This window comes from Chaetura pelagica, unplaced genomic scaffold (assembly GCF_000747805.2).
Source record: "Chaetura pelagica isolate M959 unplaced genomic scaffold, ChaPel_1.0 scaffold221, whole genome shotgun sequence".
Taxonomy (NCBI): Eukaryota; Metazoa; Chordata; class Aves; order Apodiformes; family Apodidae; genus Chaetura; species Chaetura pelagica.
In genome coordinates this window covers 6,612,416-6,632,173 of record NW_009952533.1, presented here as the reverse complement: position 1 = coordinate 6,632,173, position 19,758 = coordinate 6,612,416, and the positions used below count along the sequence as shown (strand labels likewise).

At 36.3% G+C, this 19,758-nt stretch overlaps 1 protein-coding gene across 1 annotated transcript in view; it reads right to left on the bottom strand.

The window, feature by feature from the left end:
- Positions 1-17,779, bottom strand: part of NAA15 (N(alpha)-acetyltransferase 15, NatA auxiliary subunit) — a 23,189-nt gene extending 5,410 nt beyond the window's left edge. Inside the window, exons 1-15 of the mRNA XM_010008922.1 lie at positions 17,687-17,779; positions 16,189-16,323; positions 15,862-16,015; positions 12,787-12,906; positions 12,036-12,131; positions 11,793-11,899; positions 11,323-11,395; positions 9,357-9,526; positions 8,552-8,704; positions 7,082-7,210; positions 4,797-5,010; positions 3,449-3,642; positions 1,645-1,753; positions 957-1,055; positions 105-248 (exon numbers count right to left, since the gene is read on the bottom strand). Of these exons, the coding sequence (XP_010007224.1) occupies positions 105-248; positions 957-1,055; positions 1,645-1,753; positions 3,449-3,642; positions 4,797-5,010; positions 7,082-7,210; positions 8,552-8,704; positions 9,357-9,526; positions 11,323-11,395; positions 11,793-11,899; positions 12,036-12,131; positions 12,787-12,906; positions 15,862-16,015; positions 16,189-16,323; positions 17,687-17,710 (1,921 nt within the window). The 5' untranslated portion in view covers positions 17,711-17,779. The remainder of the gene's footprint in view (positions 1-104; positions 249-956; positions 1,056-1,644; positions 1,754-3,448; positions 3,643-4,796; positions 5,011-7,081; positions 7,211-8,551; positions 8,705-9,356; positions 9,527-11,322; positions 11,396-11,792; positions 11,900-12,035; positions 12,132-12,786; positions 12,907-15,861; positions 16,016-16,188; positions 16,324-17,686) is intronic.
- Positions 17,780-19,758: the final 1,979 nt, after the last annotated feature.

Here is a 19,758-nt window from a genome sequence, read left to right as displayed (position 1 = left end):
GAAAGAGTGATTTTTACATCACTGGTGCTGATCTCGACATGGCACTGCTAGATAAACATAGAAAATACAGAATCAGGGCAGAAAAAGGATAAAGGAAAAAATACCTGATAATCTATGTGGTAGTGAGTCATAGTTCTTTTTAAGGAAAGCTTCATTGAAGTTCTTTGGATTAGTTGCTCCAAAAAGCCGATTCATTTCTTGGTTTAACACTGTTCTAACTGCATCAGGCAGATCCTTACTTTCAGATACTGTTGAAATGGAAGACATGTTAACAGAGGTAAGCACAGGCAATCACAGTAAAAAATCACTTTATACATTTAATTTAGTATTTGTCATGTTTACATTAGTAATATGATAGGAAAAAACCTTCAAAACTCAGAGGAATATGCATACAGTTGAAAAAGGCAAATAACTGGACCTGGTTGGAAAAAGTTTAACTGTGACAGCTGATGCTTAGAAAAAGACAAGCCTTTTTACTACAATACACTCCTTGTTACTTATTAAAAGCTATTAGGCTCAAAGAAGGCTTAGAAGGCTGTTCTTGAATGTATCCAGCCTGTAGCCATCAACAGGAAAGGTGACCTTTGGGGCAAGGAAAGGAAAAGAATCTGTCCAGCCTTCTAACAAAAAGGCCAGAATTTTAAGCCTTCTTGACACAGGCTGCCAACAGAAAGCAGTTACCACACTGCAGTTACCATTTCTTCACTCGGTCTTTCAGGGATTCACTATATACTCACAGTCTTGAAAAGACTTTCTAGTATTTGTTGGAGCAACTACTAAATGCAGCTTCAGTCATAATAAACAGTTAATTCTAGCATTAATCAGTTTTCAGAAAAACTTTATGTGTATTGAATATTTTGAATTAATTGTGCTAGCAGTCTACAAACTAAAAATCAGTGACTTCATGTAGGTTAGGCATCATGTAGAAGCATGTACAGATGAAGTCAGATACATACCACTGCTGAAGAGATGAATCATACACTCATGAAGCCAAGGATGACTAGAATCAATAGCAAAGGCTCTCTTCACAGATTGAAGCATCAGAAGGAACTTCTCTGGACAATAAAGCATTGGCAAATGGTCAAAAACTTATGGCTGAAACTCACTGCATTTCTTTGCAGGAGTATTTAGTGTTTGAAATTAGAATTATCAGAAGTTAAAGTCAAGTGTAGTGTAACAGCCATTTTTTCTAACATGTTTATTTAAACCAGCAGATTAAGCCTGTTAAACTAGCAAGTAAATTTGAACATAGTAAGTTCTTAAAGGATAATATTTAACTGATACAAGAATTAAAAGTCAAGTGTTTCAAAATTCTCACTTGCAACTGTACACAACTTCTTTTCAGTGTGTAGTTCTGCAAACTATACATACAAACAAGTAATTAGGGCAAATGCAAGCTGTGAGAATTAGCAACTGTCTCATTGCTTATAGATTAAAACACAGCAAAGAAAGTGGATAATCATCAAATGTTCAAACTTTCATTTCTCACAGACTTCTCATGCCTGGGGTGTCAGCCCAATGAAAAGTTGTGTGTGTCTTTGACAGGGACTGACTCCCCAGATCTCATAAATAATTTTTACTTCAATTCTAATATGCACCTTTATGAGCCACAAATTGCTTGTTTTCCTGAGTTTTCTTACCTACCTTTTCGAAAATAAATCTCAAAGGCAAAAAGATGCGTCTCTATCTTGTTCTTCACTAAATTTTTCAGGGGTGTTAAAAATTTAATGGCTTCTTCCAAAGGTGCTTCAACCTACCGATTCAAGGAAGAGACACACAATTAAGTCACAAAGTTTAAACCTATGAACTCTACAACAGAATTAGCTACTTCTGAGTCACATTAGTTACTCTCATCAGGCAATGCCTAAGATGCTTAAATCCTCTTGTTGCAAATTTTGCATCTGTCACTCAGTACTGCTGCCTAAACACAGACTGTCGAATCTAAAAACCTGCTTTACAATGGTTACCAATCACATTTTCTACATATGTGGCCCAAGATCTTGGCAAATAACTGCTTTATGCCTATGGCAGAGTCTGTTCATGTGAGCTTCAGACATGTTCCTGAAAGCTGCCAGGGCACAGTGACATTCCCAGCCAAGACACTAACAGCAAGCTCGAAATTGTAACTAGAAATTGTCCATGGTCTCCAAGGCTTAACTAGCATAACCCAGTGAATGGACAGCTTTAACACAAATTAATTCTGTGCAAGGGTTCTTTACAGACAGATCTCTTGCATTTAGAAATGATGGCTAATTTGACCAAGAACTGTCTGTTGTCCTTCAGATTTACATTTTTACGAACATAAGCTACTTTCTAAGAATCAGATAAATCATTTAATTGTTGTCTCTTGATAACAACTTAGTAACATTGAAGCAATACACTTCATGGCAAATGACTGAGTTGAAGATAACGATGGACACCGTATGGAGTTCCTGCTAACCATATACTACAGTACTTTTAATTAAAATATGCACCACTTATGTGCTGTTATGAGTTTGCATACATGATTCACAACTGTGCGCTTAAACTATTTGGAATCTATAATAAAACAGAGTTCAAAGATGAACTTTGGCTTTAATGCCAAAGCTACATATCCTCCAGAGACATACAGAGAAAAATGTTTCAGGAAAACTGCAAATGAACTATGTCTGAAATGGTCTTCTGACACTGGGAAGTGTCTGTACCACATTTCTGACATTAAATTTGTAATATAATTAGGGAGGATTTGCCAGAGGAATGCATTATACAACTGCAACTATTCCCTATAATCGTGGGGACTGCCTAGATTTTCCTGAGGTATCCCATGACTTCATCCCTCTGCCTTGCAACCATTTCAATCTTAACTAGCATGGCAATTAGAGTGCTGCTTCTTGCAACCAGTGACCTAAACAATGGGAATACCAACAATATTACTAAATGACTGGTCAAGTTTTTAAAGTCACTTTACTTTCTCAGCTTTCAACAGCTTCTTGATTCTTCCGCACTCCCCATTCAAATGCAAACAAATGCTGTTAAAGCATACAGTTTTTCAATGTCTCCTCTTTCACATGTTGTTTATGCTTAATAAATAAAAAAATGATTATGGGACATAAAGAGTGAATGATAATCACCTTGCATACAGAATACAAAGACTTCCATCCAATCAACTAGAAATAGGGTATAATCAACAAATTAGTGCAATACACACATGAAGATTAACTCCACCTGTAACAAATGTCTATGGCTTCAATCACTGCCTTTGATAACTAGCCACATAAGCTGTGATTTCATCTCATTACTGACACCATATCCAACAAACTACCCCTAGAAAATATTTATTTTTAAGATGCCACCTGTGAAGAGAAGCCATACAAAAAACAGTTTACGTGAATGGCTTTCAGACCATGTTGTGTGCTCACTGTAACTTTCCTAGTAATGTCTACAACTTCATTATTACATTAGTAAGCACCTTTGCCAACTTCTCAGGGATAAGTTCTTCTTTCGGTCCTCCAATTTCTTCATCATCATCATCTTTTTTCTTTTTCTGATTCCTTTGCTGCTTTTCTTTCTCAGCATTCTTCTTCTCCTCCTCCAGCTGTGCTTTCTTCTGCGCTCTTCTCTGCTTATTTCGTAGCTTCTTTAGCTCCTTGTCAGACATATTTGCTGTACACATGCAAAGGGCAATATTAGACACGAACACTCTCTGGTTTTAACAGTCTCAATCAGTTGTCAGATAATACAATGTTTCCTAAACCATATCCATTAACTAAGAATGCTGCCGTTGCATAGAAGTTTATTTACTATCAACAAATTATTTTACAGCCTATGCAGCTGCTTCATAAATCACAAATTCCTTCATGAAATCAGGGCAATAGGAATTAGTGTAACATGCTGAAGGTGGGACAAAGTAATTACTGCATGACTCCACAAGTCCAGTGCCAGGAGTAAAAGCGTACACCAATATACAGGGATTTATTTCTTAGGCATTACACAACAATTTATGTTTAATGTAGTAATTAGCTGGTTTAACAAAAAATAAGGTGAAATAGCTGCACTTTGGCAATGACAGTTCCAGCTTTGCTCTTCATACCCTACAAACACCTTATGCTTGATTCATACTCAGTCCTCTACTCCCTTCAATTAAAGCATGGAAAATTAATTTAAAACACATCAGAAAGTGGCCACAAGAAAATCTATTACACTTTTGCTTGTCTTAATTTGAATCTGAAGCCACACAAGTGAACTGACATAAGAAATACTAAAACTTGAGAAAGTCCTCTTGAGGATTTCAATAACCTCTATTCATACCATTTTAGGTGCCCCAAGCCATAATCACTTCAGTTGCTCTCCAGTCAGAGATGAGGGGGGAAAAAAAGTAAAAACCTGATGGATTTAAGTATTATTTTTACACCAGAAGCAAGAGATGATAAATTTTAAGTTGCTACCTATTAAAATTTTTCCATACTGATATAATGCTTAGAAAGAGCTACCACCAAGCATACCTGCTTCAATCTGTGAGAATTTCATACTTCCTCATCCATTTCATAACACAAACATGTTTTAATTTAAGAATTACAATTATCACTACAAAAAACATCACAGTTTTACAATTACCAAAATGTAAGCACGTATTAGTTGAGCTTTCAATAGAACATCTACTTTTACACCCAGGCCAAGTTAAAATTTGCCTCCCTTGAGCTGCAACAAAACTCTTCATTTTGGCTACTACAGTTCACAACTGTATGAATGCTGGATCTCCAGAACATATACATCAATTAGTGAAACTGCATATTTAATAAATCCTGAGGGTTGAATACCTGTATCAGTCTCATGTTCTTTATTTTCATCTGTTAAGGGATTATCATGAAGTTTCAAATATATCTCTATGGCAATTCGTGCTGCTTTGAAGTAGAACGGATGTTGTCGAAGCACATCTTCTAGTTTTAACAAGTCCACATAAGACCTAAGGGTAATCTTCCTCATACAGTAAGTGTGAAAGTCAAACTGGTCATCCGTGATTTCTACAAAATGCTAACAACATAACAGAACATTATTTAGCAAGTAGTAACAATCAGATACTAACTTTGACCTTTTTAATACAGTCATCCCAAAGGAATCATTTAGTAAATGCCTGCTGTTTGACAAATACACACTAATTTTCAAAAAAATGACTTAACAAGACCCTCTAAAAATAAAAGTATGGTGAACAGAAAGTATCTTAGGCCAGAAGCAAAATTCAACCATTCCACAATATCTTAACAGTAACTACTGTCTGACCACTTGCAGTTTAAGGGACATAAGTGCTACATTTGTTGTATTAAAACAGCAGTTGAATTTTTCTTCAATTAACTTCTCCAATTTTTCCAGTCTACAGTATAGTTTTGACTTCCAATAAACACTGTGGCAGTGAATTCCACACTTAAATCACACATGGTGTGAGAAAATACTTTTATTCAAGATCTGTTCTCCTCACTGTCACTTGATGTCCCCTTCTTTTGTTTGAGAAGCAGTGAAAAGTCATTCCCCTCTTCAACCTCTCCATGTACTCATGATCTCATACAATTTCACCCTAAGCTCAGCTGTTGCTTGTCAAAGCTGAGGATAAAACAGTAAGCATGACAAGCCAATTGCAATGTCTTCATGTCGAAGTTATTCCATGGCATGTATTTTACTAACATTTTTAAGGAGGTGTGATATTCAGATGTAAATAGTACAACAGATTTACATAACAAAAGAATACTGCTACTTCTCCAGTCACCTAAATTCCCAACACTGTACTTCTGACTGCTGCTCCACACCAACACTGAAGTTTCTGCAGCACTGTCTATAGTGAATGACTCCAGGATTTCTTTCTGGAGCAGCAATAACTCATATTGCTTACAGAATCCATCACCTAGGTTGGAAAATACCTTTAAGATCATCAGGTCCAACCATAAACACAGCACTGCCAAGTCCAGCACTGAACCATGTCCCCAAGCACCACATCTACAGGTCTTTGAAACACCTCCAGGGATGTCGGCCTGACAACCGTTTCAGTGAAGAAATTTTTCCTAGTATCCAATCTAAACCTCCCCTGGCACAACCTGAGGCCATTTCCCCTTGTCCTAATTGCTTCTTACTTGGGAGAAGACACCAAACCTCACCTGGTTACACCCTTCTGTCAGGTAGCTCTAGAGAGCCATCAGGTCTCCTCTCAGCCTCCTTTTCTCCAGACTAGACAACCCCAGTTCTCTCTTACACTAATTCTTATCAAAGGATTTTACACAAGCATAGTGAAAGGATTTATGTTAACAGAATATGGTCCTGGTGAATCACTCTGTGTGGTTTTTTCTGAGAATATTCCACAGAACAGGCACCTCTGCAGAAAAGCACCAGTGTTGAAAACTCAATCTGCACTATTCGCAAAGAGGTGGAGCTTCTTACTAAGTTCTCCTCTTTGAACACTTCATTTACACCTTCAGATGTCTGGTTTTTTCTCTAGACCCTAATGTACTTAAAAAAAGGAAGCAAAGCTGTATTTAATTTTTTTTTAGAAATTGTTCATCTAAATTATTTTTGGTTGCTTTACTATGGTTCTCCATTAGTGTGCAAGTTTGCCCTCTTTCTGGATACAATTTCTACTTTAAGATGCCTTGATAACTTCTTTTAAATTGTAGCTTAATTTTTTTAGGGATTACATATTTAATATTTTTGACAGTTTTTTACATTTATTCTCCTCCCCTAAAATACAGTGGGTTAACAATAACCAAGACAACATCTTTCCTTTACTTTAAGGCTGGGTTTGTCAGCTAAGCCACGATCTTTTTTTCTTAAAAGTGCATGTACTCCTGGTTTGTATCCAAATACCTATTTGTACCCTGCCAAAGAACAAGATTATTTGTCCAAGTTTTCCATTCTTTCTTGGATCCTCAAATGACTCTACAGAATCTAAAATACACAATTTACAACGGCATTTTTAGGAGAAAATACAATTTCATCGACTCGTCAGCAGTCACTATGCAACAAAATCTCTTCTGAAGCTCCATGAAGTTATATTCTTGCTGCTCAGAAAGGAAACATATTAGCACAGTAAACTCAAGCTGCTGTTTAACTAGATACGTACTCTCTCAATTTCATGGCATTTCTTAAGTGCTTCTCCAAATTTGTTCATTGCTTTGTAAGCTTGTGCACATTCTGTCTGAAACCACATGCACTGCATTTCATTCAAGTTCTCTACTGCTGAGGTGCCTTCCTAAAAGCAAAAACAGCATTATAAGAAAAAATAAGTCTCATTCAATTTGTTAACTGCCATTTCTTTATCTCATTCTAATTAAAAACACAGAGAGGCTATAAAAAGAATGCTAAATTTCAAAACAGGAGACCTGAAAGTCAGAAATGCCACAGTTAAAACGGACATTAATTTAAAAAAGTTAAAATTCCTCTATGTTCCACTTACTGGAAGAGTCAGAAATACACAATGAATAGCCAGGTATTGAACACTTAACTGTAGCAGTTCCTTATCTCTAGGGTAGGAGAGACTTTCAGTGTTTTTAATGTTACGTGCACACATGACACATTGCAGCATGCAGAAAACTGGTAGAAAAGTTCTAGCATCTGCAATGACACTGATACTTGCTTTATTTATTTATTTGTTTTTAATGAAAATCAACATCTGTGTCTTCCAGAGACCTGCTGATTGAGCAGTAACAGGTTACTACTGGATACCAGAGAGCAGTGGCAAAGCAAAAAGGAAGACTACTAGCTTTGACACCTTCCGATTCAAAAAAAGGATGTTACAGTTGTCTTTCAAACCTGATATTTATATATACTTGCACAGATCTGTAGAACTTAAAATATGCCTTTCAAGCTTAATGTCAAAGTCAGCTACTTGGGGTGGATGCCGCCATTCTGACTTTACTCTGATCTTGCAAGATCAGGTGATTCAGTAATCAGCAAAGAACCAAACCTGGAAAAATTACAGATAATATTCTAATGAAACTGTAAGAATGCCCCAAGTGAGAGAGAAAGGCAGTCTTCAAACCAGTCTGATTTAGGCAGCTTAAAACCAGAAAAATTGTTAGTTCCATTTCCATTATGCTTAACTGAGGTCTTCTTTAATTATTGTTTTTTAATTAAGAAGTTGGCATTTGAGCACTAGACTTCAGATCAAAATGAGATTACTGGCCTTAAGGGATGAAAGCCTGTCCACAAAAGGAAGATAGCTCAAAAAGACTCTCACCTATTAGCCACACAGAAATTTAATGACAAGAGAAGTATGAAGTTTTTAACTTATTACAACGAGGGGAAAGAAGGAAAAAAAAAAAAAAAAAAAAAAAAGGACATGAACTACTTCATCAGATCTTTCAAGAATCCTATAAAATCAACACTAGATCCACAGACTTCTCAGAAATGTATTTTTTCAAAGCCGTTCTCTGAAAAAGGCATACTGCATTTTTCCTACCTGGCAAAAATTATCAAATCCAAGCTTTTGAGTTTTAAACTAATATGATGAAATCATAGTTAACACAAAAAGTTATTCCACAAGGGAGCAGCTCCACATTATTCAAAAAAGCTATAGTTAAATGCAACAAACCCTTGTAAACTTAGAACACATTTCTTCTGCTTCTTTAATGGAGTTTGCTTTCAACATATATTTTGCACATTTGGAGTTGATAAATCTGTCTGCTGTGTCCAAAGCCTGAGCCTCATCCATCCACCTTGCAGCTTCTTTAATATTTCCAGCATGCTTGAAGAGAGAAATTAAAGTTAGAACCAGTAATTATAAGCCACACATGCATTACCTGCTCACAATGTAATTAGTTTGGGATTTTTTTTAGACACTTTTTAATAAATAGCTTTCTTCAGGAAAGCAACACACCTTAAAGGAGAAAAGCTGAAAAATTACTCTCCTCCAACATGGAATTACAGCTAGCAGACGTTTCTCCCAAAAATGCTTAAATGACATTTTAGGTAACCCCATTCTGATACAGTATCACAGTGTAGCAGTTGGGAAATTGTTTGTACCTAGTTATGAGAAGTGGAGGGCAAGATAAGAACATATAGAAGACATTTAAAACATCAACTAAATTTATTTGTGTGATTTTTAATATGAAAAATATAACTGTAAATTGAAAATTCATGTTTTGCGGTATACTTGTCCTTTATAGACCTACACATCTTCGTGGGGCTTATTCATAAGCTCTAAAAAAATGCAAGCAGCCAAACAATAAGCTTATCTAGAGTAATTCACCATGGCTTAACTATGTCTCTTGTTTAATACTAGCTTAATACTTCAATGTTCACATCAAAAACATAATAGAGATATATAGACATATATACAAGTAAGTCTTCCATCATATCAAACAAATAACCACTGGTCACTATGAAGCCAAACTTACCTTAAAGATTTTTGCCTTCACGAGGAAGAGTTCTATCAGAGTGGGAGTACTTTCTATAGCAGCATTTATATATTCTAGAGCCAGGGATGGCTGTCCAATTTTATCATAATGTTGAGCTAAATAGTATTGGACCCAGAGTAAAGTGGTTGGAGGTTCTTCTTTACCGTCATCTGGAGGGAAAAGTGGAGGAGCTGTTTTGTTCAGTTTAGTAAAACAACATGCCAGAAGCAGAGTGCTGTAAATACAGCCACTTTAAGTTAATTCTGACTCTATCAAGCTGTTACAACAGACCTGGGAGTGTTTTCAAACACATGGGTCCAGCTAAGTTAATGAACTTTTAAACCTATGTTTTGAGAAGACCTGGGCATATACTGTTCCCTTTTCAGATTGTGGTTTTAAGGGAAAGGAAAAGTGAGTTAGTGTGTGAGAAGAGAATTGTATTTTGTTCCAACTAGTCCCCTTAATGCAGCTTAGTGCATGATGCAAAGTTCTTATTTAAAACTGTTTTAGATGAAGGGTATAGCAAAGTGTCCTGCTAAACACAACTGTTGCACAGTTACAATGTAAAGCATTTCAGTACCTTCAGCATTTACATGCTTTCAACCCACAGACTTTAATATTTTTAAACAAAATAGGCTGGCTGTCCAAACTCAAGGCTATAAAGAAATTTCATTTCTTCCTTTGACAAATTTCTTTTCACTGTTTGCATAGATATATCCTAGAAACCATTATTTTATACACAAGTCAGTTTTGAAAGTTAGAGAGCTTTGTTTGAAATCCAAAATACTACCAAGTCTGGAAAGCTCATTTCACTACTTAGTCCTGACTAAGAAGCACAGCACTTTGCAGGGACAGGAAGGAAAGGGTATGGGAGCTCTACTCCTGCTAAAATAAAAGGTTCTGGTTCTTCAGTTTACGGTGTAACTTAAACAATTATATGCATTTGTTCATTTTAAGGTAGCAGAAAATGGTTTATTTGAATAAAATTTAGGATCAAATACTGAATGGATCTGAAGTAACAATAACACACTTCCCTAAACCAGAAAAGCAAAAATGCATTTGAAAGGTTTGGACAAATTCAAACAGGTATTGAGTGTCTATATGGTAGCAGATAGCATTAAATTCATCAGGAAAGTGTAACAGGCAACTTAGATGAGAAATTCGTAATGAAGTGTTGCATTAATGTTTCAGCAAAACAGGGAAGTAATTAGTTATAACTTCAATAAATATGTCTTTGTTAATTAGGATTATCCTGTGAAGTTTTTAAGTATATTGTCATTCATGCTATCTTGCTTATAATATATTATAATCCACCTATCAACATTTCTAGGCTATCCTCTGTTGATATTCCAAGCAGAAAAGCTTTTTCTTTTAGATTTTCTGTTACAAAGCATTTGGGCAAGTGACTAAACAAACATCACGGAGAAGAAATTACAGAGGCTGGATTCAACACACGTAGAACCAGACCTTACAGTGCAACAGTTACCAGTCAAAACCTGGAAAAAAAAAAGTTAACTCTCAAAGAAAACCCCCAGGAACAAAAAACCCAGCCCCCACCAAAAGCGCCAAACCCACTCCCCAAGGAGACTGTGCTACCAGTATCTATTCCTTTGTTTGACACTTCTGCAATTAAAAGATTAAACACAGCTTTCAAATTTCAGCTTCCTGAACAAATATAAACTCAAGCCTTGAAAACGGAATACTTCAACTCAAAACCACAAGGAGATGATTCAATACACAGATCCAGCAACATTTTTAGAACAAGTGACTAGATTTTGAGCCCAGACTTTATCTCTGACAGCTTAAATCCATCCTGAGGATGACTATGGTTCAGTTCTGCATGGCAGGGGAAAGGAAAGAAACCCATCATCTCAATGTCTTCACTCCCAACTGGTTCCCTGCTTCTGAATGGTCACACGTGTACACCAGGCTCTCTTCCATGAAGTATGCCAGTCTTAGCACTCACCATTTGGGTTAAACAACCTGCAGCTTCTTAGAGAGGTTTCATAACCTATCACGAGCTCTTCTATGATTGCCACCTACACACACAAGACAAGACAAAAAAAAATATATATCTGTGGGCAAGATGGTATTTTATTTCAACTTGACTAGTTTGGGTAGCACTGAGCGGTTCATTTTTGGTAAGAGAATTAAAATACAGATGGGAATACAACCAATCTCACCTCTTTTTTTAACAAATTAAGACCAAACCTCCCTTGGTTAGTACTTACGAAGTTTATAACCAAGTAAATCTTAGTTTTCTACACACTTCAACTTGGCACAAGGCTGCCTATGCTAGTACTTGATTTCCCCCAAATATGTACTAGGCCACAATATACAACAGTGCTGAGAGAACTGAAGAAAACTAAGTTTCTTCATCTCTTTAATGCATCACAGATACAGGGTAGATAATGTCAAAGTGGAGGAAAAACCTACCTTCTCCTTGTCTTTATATAATGACCTCAAAGTATTGAAGACCGGTGGGCAACCTTTGCTGAAATTCATCCTTAGAAACTTGTCCAGACATTCCTTAAATTTTTCACCTTGAGAGGAAAAAGGCCTGTTGATTTTGTTTTACCATACATTACTTGTCAATTGCAAATGGTTTATGCTGTTAAAACATTAGTATCTAAGAATCATGAGTGTTGATTACTACCTGGTCAGCAAAAAAGCACTTACCCGACAAAAAGTTTAATGGTAATCTTCTTGGAACTAGTCCCCTTGGGTATTTAGCCCAGGCTTCTTCATAGATCTTTAGCCTCTCCATCATATTAGCTGGAACAGAATTTTACAGTTTACTTTTCCCTTCCTTTTTGGCAAGAAAGAAAGAGCTGGCGGAGAGTGATTTATATCTAGCAACTCATGGCTATATACTTCTTAAAGTACACTGATTTCCATTTTCTTCTTTTTAAAACAGCTGTACTAAATGATTTAAGGAATTCAGCATCTGTAAATTCCTCTTTCATCAGTAGAAGATTAACTGTTTATCTCTCATCTTAAAGAGTTCCCATCTTATTATTGCTGTGCTAAAAATCTTGAACAAAGAAAACCACTCAGGAGAATCATGCCTGCTTATCCAAAACATGTATTACCTACAATATAAGATAATGGAGACAACAGAAGAAAAATTCTAAATCTAATAAATAATTATCTTCTTTCAACCACACAAAAAGATTGCTCTGTTTTTTGTTGTTTTGGTTTTAAATAAGACACAGAAACAACAATAAAAAGAAATACTTCCAGCCTTTCTTAAAAAAACAAAACACAAAACATCATGAAAATATCTACACACTATAACTGAAAAGCAAAACCTGAATGGGGACTTCTAAAATAGAAGTTTTGCTATCATAAGCAATACAAGTTTTCAATAAATATAAAAATTCCAAATATGCAGGAACAGCTTATTTACTACAACATATCAAATTATTACCTGGTTTAAGTGCCTTTTCTAGGCCTTTGTAGTAAGCCCAGTTTTCAGGATTTCTTTCTTGCAGCCCTTTGTAGACTTCAACTGCTTCTTCAAGTCTGCCAAGCTGAAGCAGGAGTTCTCCTGTGAGAAACCCAAGCAGTTTTAAATTAAGGTAACAAGATACTAAAGCAGTGCAACATTAATCACTCCACAGTAGATTAGATAATCCTTAACTTCATGAGGATTCTAATTTCTTAGAAGAAATCATAATAGTGACACCATAAACTGGCTGACAGATAAGCTATTACTTTGGTAACAGTTGCAATTACAGTTAAGATTCTACAACTCAGTCAGTAACTCTTGAAACTGACTTGAAAATTTAATCTTAATATCAAGGCGCACTGTTACTCTCACTTACTGAAGTAACTGGTTACTTTATGCACAGTTTTTACTATAGAAGGCAATTAAAAGCTGTCCATGGTACTTCTCATATATATATCACCTTAAATATCAAATTGAAATTGTGAAGCTGCAAATAAGACAGGTTCTTCAGTCTATAATTTCACAAAGCTCACTTCAATGTTTTAAATCAAGCCATTGATCTCATGAATGAATTCTCAACATTCTGCAAGCAAGCTTTCTTTCAATGATACTTCATTACAAGACAACTGTTAAAAGCAAAGTCTAGATCTAGTAACTGTAAAGAGTATCTTTGCTGATGCTGGAGTTGGAACAAAAGTCAATTTCCCATTTCACAATAAGAAACCATGTTTTACGAAGCTTTGCTACTGGCAAATGTTAGACACTAAAAGATTACACACCAGAGGTGATTCAGCATCACTCTAGATTAAGGTAAGGTTTTCTCATCTGGTTTCAAGATAAAAACCCGAGTCAGCATTACCTCTCTCCTTCCCTATGTCATGCAACTGACACAATTTTGTAATGAGATGCTGCTTCCCACAGATAGTGTAACTTAAGGACAGGGAAAAGATCAATAATTTATTCACTGAGAATGACAGAGTCTGGAAAATAAATCTAAATATCTTCTCTGAGGTGAAAGTTACTATTTTTATCTAATCGTGGCAAATACCAATACTATTTTCACTGTTTCTCAGTTGTACTTCACCCATAATGGCTTTTGCACATGCACTTAAAATTCATAGACAACACTTATTTATTAGCAGCCTCTTCTGTAGTCACCACAGCATCTAAGCTAGACCTACCAACACAATAGTAGCTGTGCTGAAAAATAATTGTCAGTTGTAGCCTGTTGAAAGCACACAGACTACAAGGAGTATTTCTGTCCTTTTTTCTGTCACTGGATAGAAGTTTTTATGTTTTGTTTCGATTTGTTGTTGTTTGATGGGCTTTTTTGCTGATTTTTTGTTTGGCTTTTTGTCTTTTTGTGAAGTCCTGTTTGAAAATCCTATTTCAGTACCAGCCTCTGACCTACATCAGAAACTTAAGAACACATAGTACGTCAAGAGACCTCTCAGATAATTAAAAAAACAAACAAACAAATAAACCCAAAACATTTCCAACACCAAAACCAGAACTCTTACTAATATGTCTGAAAAAATGGCCTGTGATAGTGCAACCTCTACACCTGTTTTCATTTATATGCAAACAAAGTAACATATTCAGCAACAGTACAGAGTCATCTGCAATCATTTTCCTTGAGGAAATACCACACACCTTCCATAACACTGTCACTACTCAATTCCTAGGTTCTTTTTGCAAGACAGTGAGATTGCTGTTAGCAGGAATAGAGGGCTAGCTATAACGTACACATGAATAATATTACAGAGTAAATGAAGATTCTTCTCTTTGCTTCAAGCGATTATGCAAAGAGATTCCTGTGTGGGCTCTGAACAAGCACTACCTTGGGATAGACTGGAACTTTCACAGGACTGCACAAGCACCAAGCAGAAGAGGAACAAAACATGCTTTGAAAAGTGCACCTGTTAACAGAGCTGTAAGAATGAACTTGCATCACTTTGCAATTCCAGCTATGGAATATAAGTTAAAGTATTATATTGCTCTGTTACAGTATTGTACACTAGAATTACAGTAATAGAATAACAGAAGCCTATCTTGGGCTGTCCAGCTAAGGAGCCTGTTTCCATACATTGCAAGAGTGACCAAATACAATTAAAAGCCTTCTACTTTGACTCTGCCCTTTCAGCAAGCAGTCTCCCTGTCATATCCACTATCAAAGCTATAACAACATGAGTCTGGGTACACCACTTAAAACAGAATTTCAGAACATCAATTCAGGATTAGCTGTCTGAAACTCTCATCAGCTCAAAGTTTCAGAACAGTATATCTCTACTCTGCTTGATGTCTTATCAACCTGGGAGAAAAGTATGGTAAGTACCCAACCAGCTGCAAGACAAGCAGTCCTCTACCACAGCAGAATTAAGTTAACCTGAAAACAAATGGTAGAAATTGCACAATGGTTTGAATTGGAAGAGAACCTTAAAGATCATCTAGTTCCAACCCTCCTAGGATGGGCGGGGACCAGGTTGCTCCAAGCCCCATCCACCCTGGCTTTGAACACTTCCAGGATTGGGGCATCCACAACTCTTCTGGGCAACCTGTGCCAGTGTCTCACCACCCTCACACTAAAGAATCTCCTACTAATATCTAATCTAAATCTACTGTCGTCCAGTTTAAGTCCCCTTGTCCTATCCTCACATGCCCACATAAAAAGCCCCTCCCCAGCTTTTCTGTAGCCCCTTTAGGTACTGGAAGGCCACTATGAGGTCTCCCTGGAGCCTTCTCTTCTCCAAGCTGAACAACCCCAAATCCCTCAGCCTGTCTTCATAGGAGAGGTGCGCTCCAGCCCTCTGATCATCTTCGTGGCCCTCCTCTGGACTAGCTCTAGGAGCTCCATGTCCCTCCTCTGTTGGGGGCTCCAGAACTGGACACAGTACACCAGGTGGGATCTACTAACAGCAAAGTTGAGGGGAAGAATCACCTCATTCAACCTGCTGGCCAGGATCAAAGGTTAAGTTCCGAATGACGGGAAAAGCTGAGAGTACAGGCACTGCATTGCATACTATGCACTCAAATGTACCTTCCAAAAGGAATTACCTTTCGTTTCTTCAACAGCCAGTTTATCACAGATCTGCTTTTCATAGGTACAAAGATGCTCCAAGGCTTCTTTATATAGCCCTGCCTCCCGGAGGACTTGATTTTGATACAGCAGCAATTCGCTGTACTCATAGTCCACTTTATCAGGTGATGTCTACATAAGAAAGCAAGACACATGAGAAAGCTGAGCCTTCTAGAATGCATTTGGGATTTAATTAATTTGATTAAAGAAAACTGCATAAAGTTGTACACGTCATGAAATGAATCAGTGTTGGGTTTTTTTGCTTAAGCAGCAATCCATACAGAAATTCCATGTTTTGCTCTTACCTGCTGTGTCTTCCTAAATTCCTCTAAAATTTTAGCTGCCATTTCATAGTCTTCCAGCAGATGGTAAGCAATAGCATAACCAATCCACGATGCTCGCTGTGCAGGTCGGAGCTGAAGCAACTGGTATCTTGTTTCCTGCAAAAAAGTAGCTACTAATTTACCTGACTTTATTCTGATGCTCTGTAGAATCTATTATATAATACTGTCTCTTCAGTATTCTAGTATTTAAAGAATGTCCCTAAAAATTATTTTTCTACATGCAAACATATTTATTAATTAAAAAAACAAACAACAACTTTAAAACACTGTGATGAGTCTTGACTGAATGAAAAAAACCCATACAGAAAACAATGCGTCATGTCCAACTAAATACTGATGAGTCAGGCTAACTTCATTAATGCATGACACACATGCCTTTCCTGTCTTACCACTTAAGAACAGAATGCAATTAAGGCTACTTCAGTCCAAGTCGCAGGAACATTTACTATATACTTGTGTTTCAAATTCACCTTGGAAGTACAAATGTATTAAATCATTACAAGTGTTGTTAGGCAAAAGAGATCATGCAAGAACATCCCTATTCTTCGGCAAGAAGGAAATTACAGCTGTAAGACACAACAGATGTGCTTGGTATCATGCTGTTCTAATCTGAAGGAAAATGTTACAGATTCCTAAAAGTAATATAAAATAAGGAAAAAAAGTTACTACCTACTAAAAATGCCCAGTCAGATGTAAAACTAGTTACAGCAGTTTTATTAGAATGAAGATCACACAAAATATCATAAATTAGGAGAGTTAAAGCTAAGAAAAAAAAATTTCATAACCTATTTGCAGTTTTGAGAGTAAATTCACATTCTTTAGAAACCAGCATATGATCAGTCATGAATTACTGGCTTCTAAGCATGTTAACAGTTAACCCTTAATGCATTCCACAACCACAATCTTACATCTTAAGGAAACAAAAGGAAATATTGGAATCCAAAGGAGCTGATATTAATGCCTAGGTTGGCTGGAAAGCAAAATACCATGTTTCACATGTTTCATGTATCATACTGCTTGCTTTGTATTGTTACCCACTGCCAAGACAAAACTAGTGGCCACTGATCTAAAGGAAAGGGGGATATAGGGGGAGAAAGTTATTAAAAAACTGGAAATTCCTTTTCCTGGGCAACAGTCATCTTCCAATCACACTACCTTTTACTTGCAGGAATCCTTTCAAGGAAATAATAAAAAGACTAGGGATTGTCTACAGTTAGAATATGCAGCATTAAAAGACCAAACAATTCTGCATTGTGCTGAAAAACAGTAATTTAATATGCCATGAAATCTGTAAGCTATAGAAATTGCTCAGTAGCATGTCTGCTTTCACTTTTCTCAAGTATTGAGCAGCAGTTTTAAAACTGTAGATCTGTATACTTTTTTAAAATGTCATTAAACAATTTGCCATTTTTTCTGCAGTTCCTTAGAAGTTTATAATAAACGCAGTATGTACACTTACCCTGTAACCTTCAAGATCCCTCATTTGAATCTGTAGCAGAGAAAGATCTCTCAAGATTTGAAGATTGTCTTTGTCCCATTTCAGTGCATTTCTATAGCATTTGATAGCTTCATCATACTTCTTGTCTGACCTCTGAAGAAGGCCATAGACATGCCAACCTGGATAACTGTTAAGGATTCTACTGAATTTGAGCAGAGAGAAAAGAGATCCAGCACCGTGTTGAGAAGAGTTTGCAAAAAGCTCTTATGCCATGTTATACATGGTAACATTATTACCATCATTACAATTCTTCTTCTCAGCTGTCCAAAGAATCAGCTTGTAAACTGAAGACAGAGAACTGTTTGCCAGTTATACGTACAGGATGCATATAATATGCTGTAACCTGTGCCCCTCACACACTGGGGGAGGAAATCAAGTAATAGGATCAATGAAAAGACTATCAGGCTTATTCAAACATATTTTTGAGTAGGGGCTTATATCAGAAAACTGAAGTGCTTGCACTTCCTGCATTCTAAGTATATGACAAGCCCAAATAAATGTAATGGTAGCTACTGTATTTAAAGTAAATCACACACTTCCAACACTTACCACAAGTCTACAGTTGCAGAAAATTATTAAAAATACATATATACAATGTAACCCAGAACAATATTTCCTCTAACTGTGACTGCAAGGATGGCCACAAAGCATCTGCTTAGGTAAAATGTTCTTAGGTATCAGAAACAAAATTTTAAATTCTGATCTTCCAGTTTGAAGTCTCATAGCACTGGCTTTTGCTGCAATTTTAGAAATCAAATAGTTACAGAAATAAACCTTTTCCATTCATAAGTGAAAACACTATTTCAAAAAGGATACAGACATGGCTCTTCAAGTCATTCCTTAGGCCTCTACGCACAAGTTCATAAGCTTCCTCTTTCTTTCCTAAACAGTTTAATGTCAGTCCTTTCATTGCCAAGGTTTCTTAAAAAAAAAAAAAAAAAGTATCAGTTATTTGCTTTCATAGTTTTTAATGCTTAACATAGAACTCTAAATACAGTATAAATGCAAATTCAGACTCAGCAGCATCTAGATTTTGCATTCCTTTTTCATATGGAAAAAGAATCTGGCATAGTATTCACTTAAGTATATCCCATACAACAATAAACTTTAGGCATTACTTCCACAAAAAGTGAAGCAGCATTTATTTAAAAGGCACTAAAAATTATCTGCTACAAAGATTTTGAAGACAAGTATTTTTTTATTGTAAAGAAGCATATAACCACTCAAGTACTTCACAACACCAAGACTTCCACACATCCACCACCTGTGCCAGACTAGCTATCAAAGAAAAAAAAAACACAACAATGCATTTCTAGACAGTGGAACGAAACTCTCAACTCAGAAGTAAGAACTGAAAATACAGGTAGGAACTTCTTCTACAAGAAGACTATTCCTTCAGAAAAAGTAGTAGGCCACAGAGCTGACAGACATACAGGCCTGAACAAAATTCCATTTCTTCCTTTTGTCTTGCACTTCTACGTAAGCGAATAACAATTTGCCCAGAAAAGTGATTTAAGCAAAGCACACTCGTACTAAGAAATGTGCACCATGCTATAATGAGTATTAGACTTGCAGCATAAAGATTGGCAAGCTATGATTACTAAACACTGGTAAGACCAGTTTTTAAAATACAAATCTTAACAATAAGTGCTTAATATGGTGTGGATTTCTGGATGCTCTTAATGCTTTATGGGCAAAAGGTTAACAATAGTGATATAAATATTTATAAAACTTGCAAAGTATTACTCTATCCCAAAGCATAGGAAAAAAATAGAGGACATGCCATTCAAAAACTTACCTCCATGTTCTGCAAACTTTGGGTTTGAAAGGATCTGTTTACAGAACTTCAGCCCATTTCTATACTGCTTATGTTCGTAACACCTCTGTTGAAGAAAAGCAGAGTACATTTATGCAAAAAAATTGAGTAAGAGTATTTCTGCAGATCCAAAATTAAGCATCAGCACAGCTAGGGCTTTTAAAAAATGTACTTATATTTTAATGAACTGTGTTTAATGAGCTTCGTGTGACTAAAA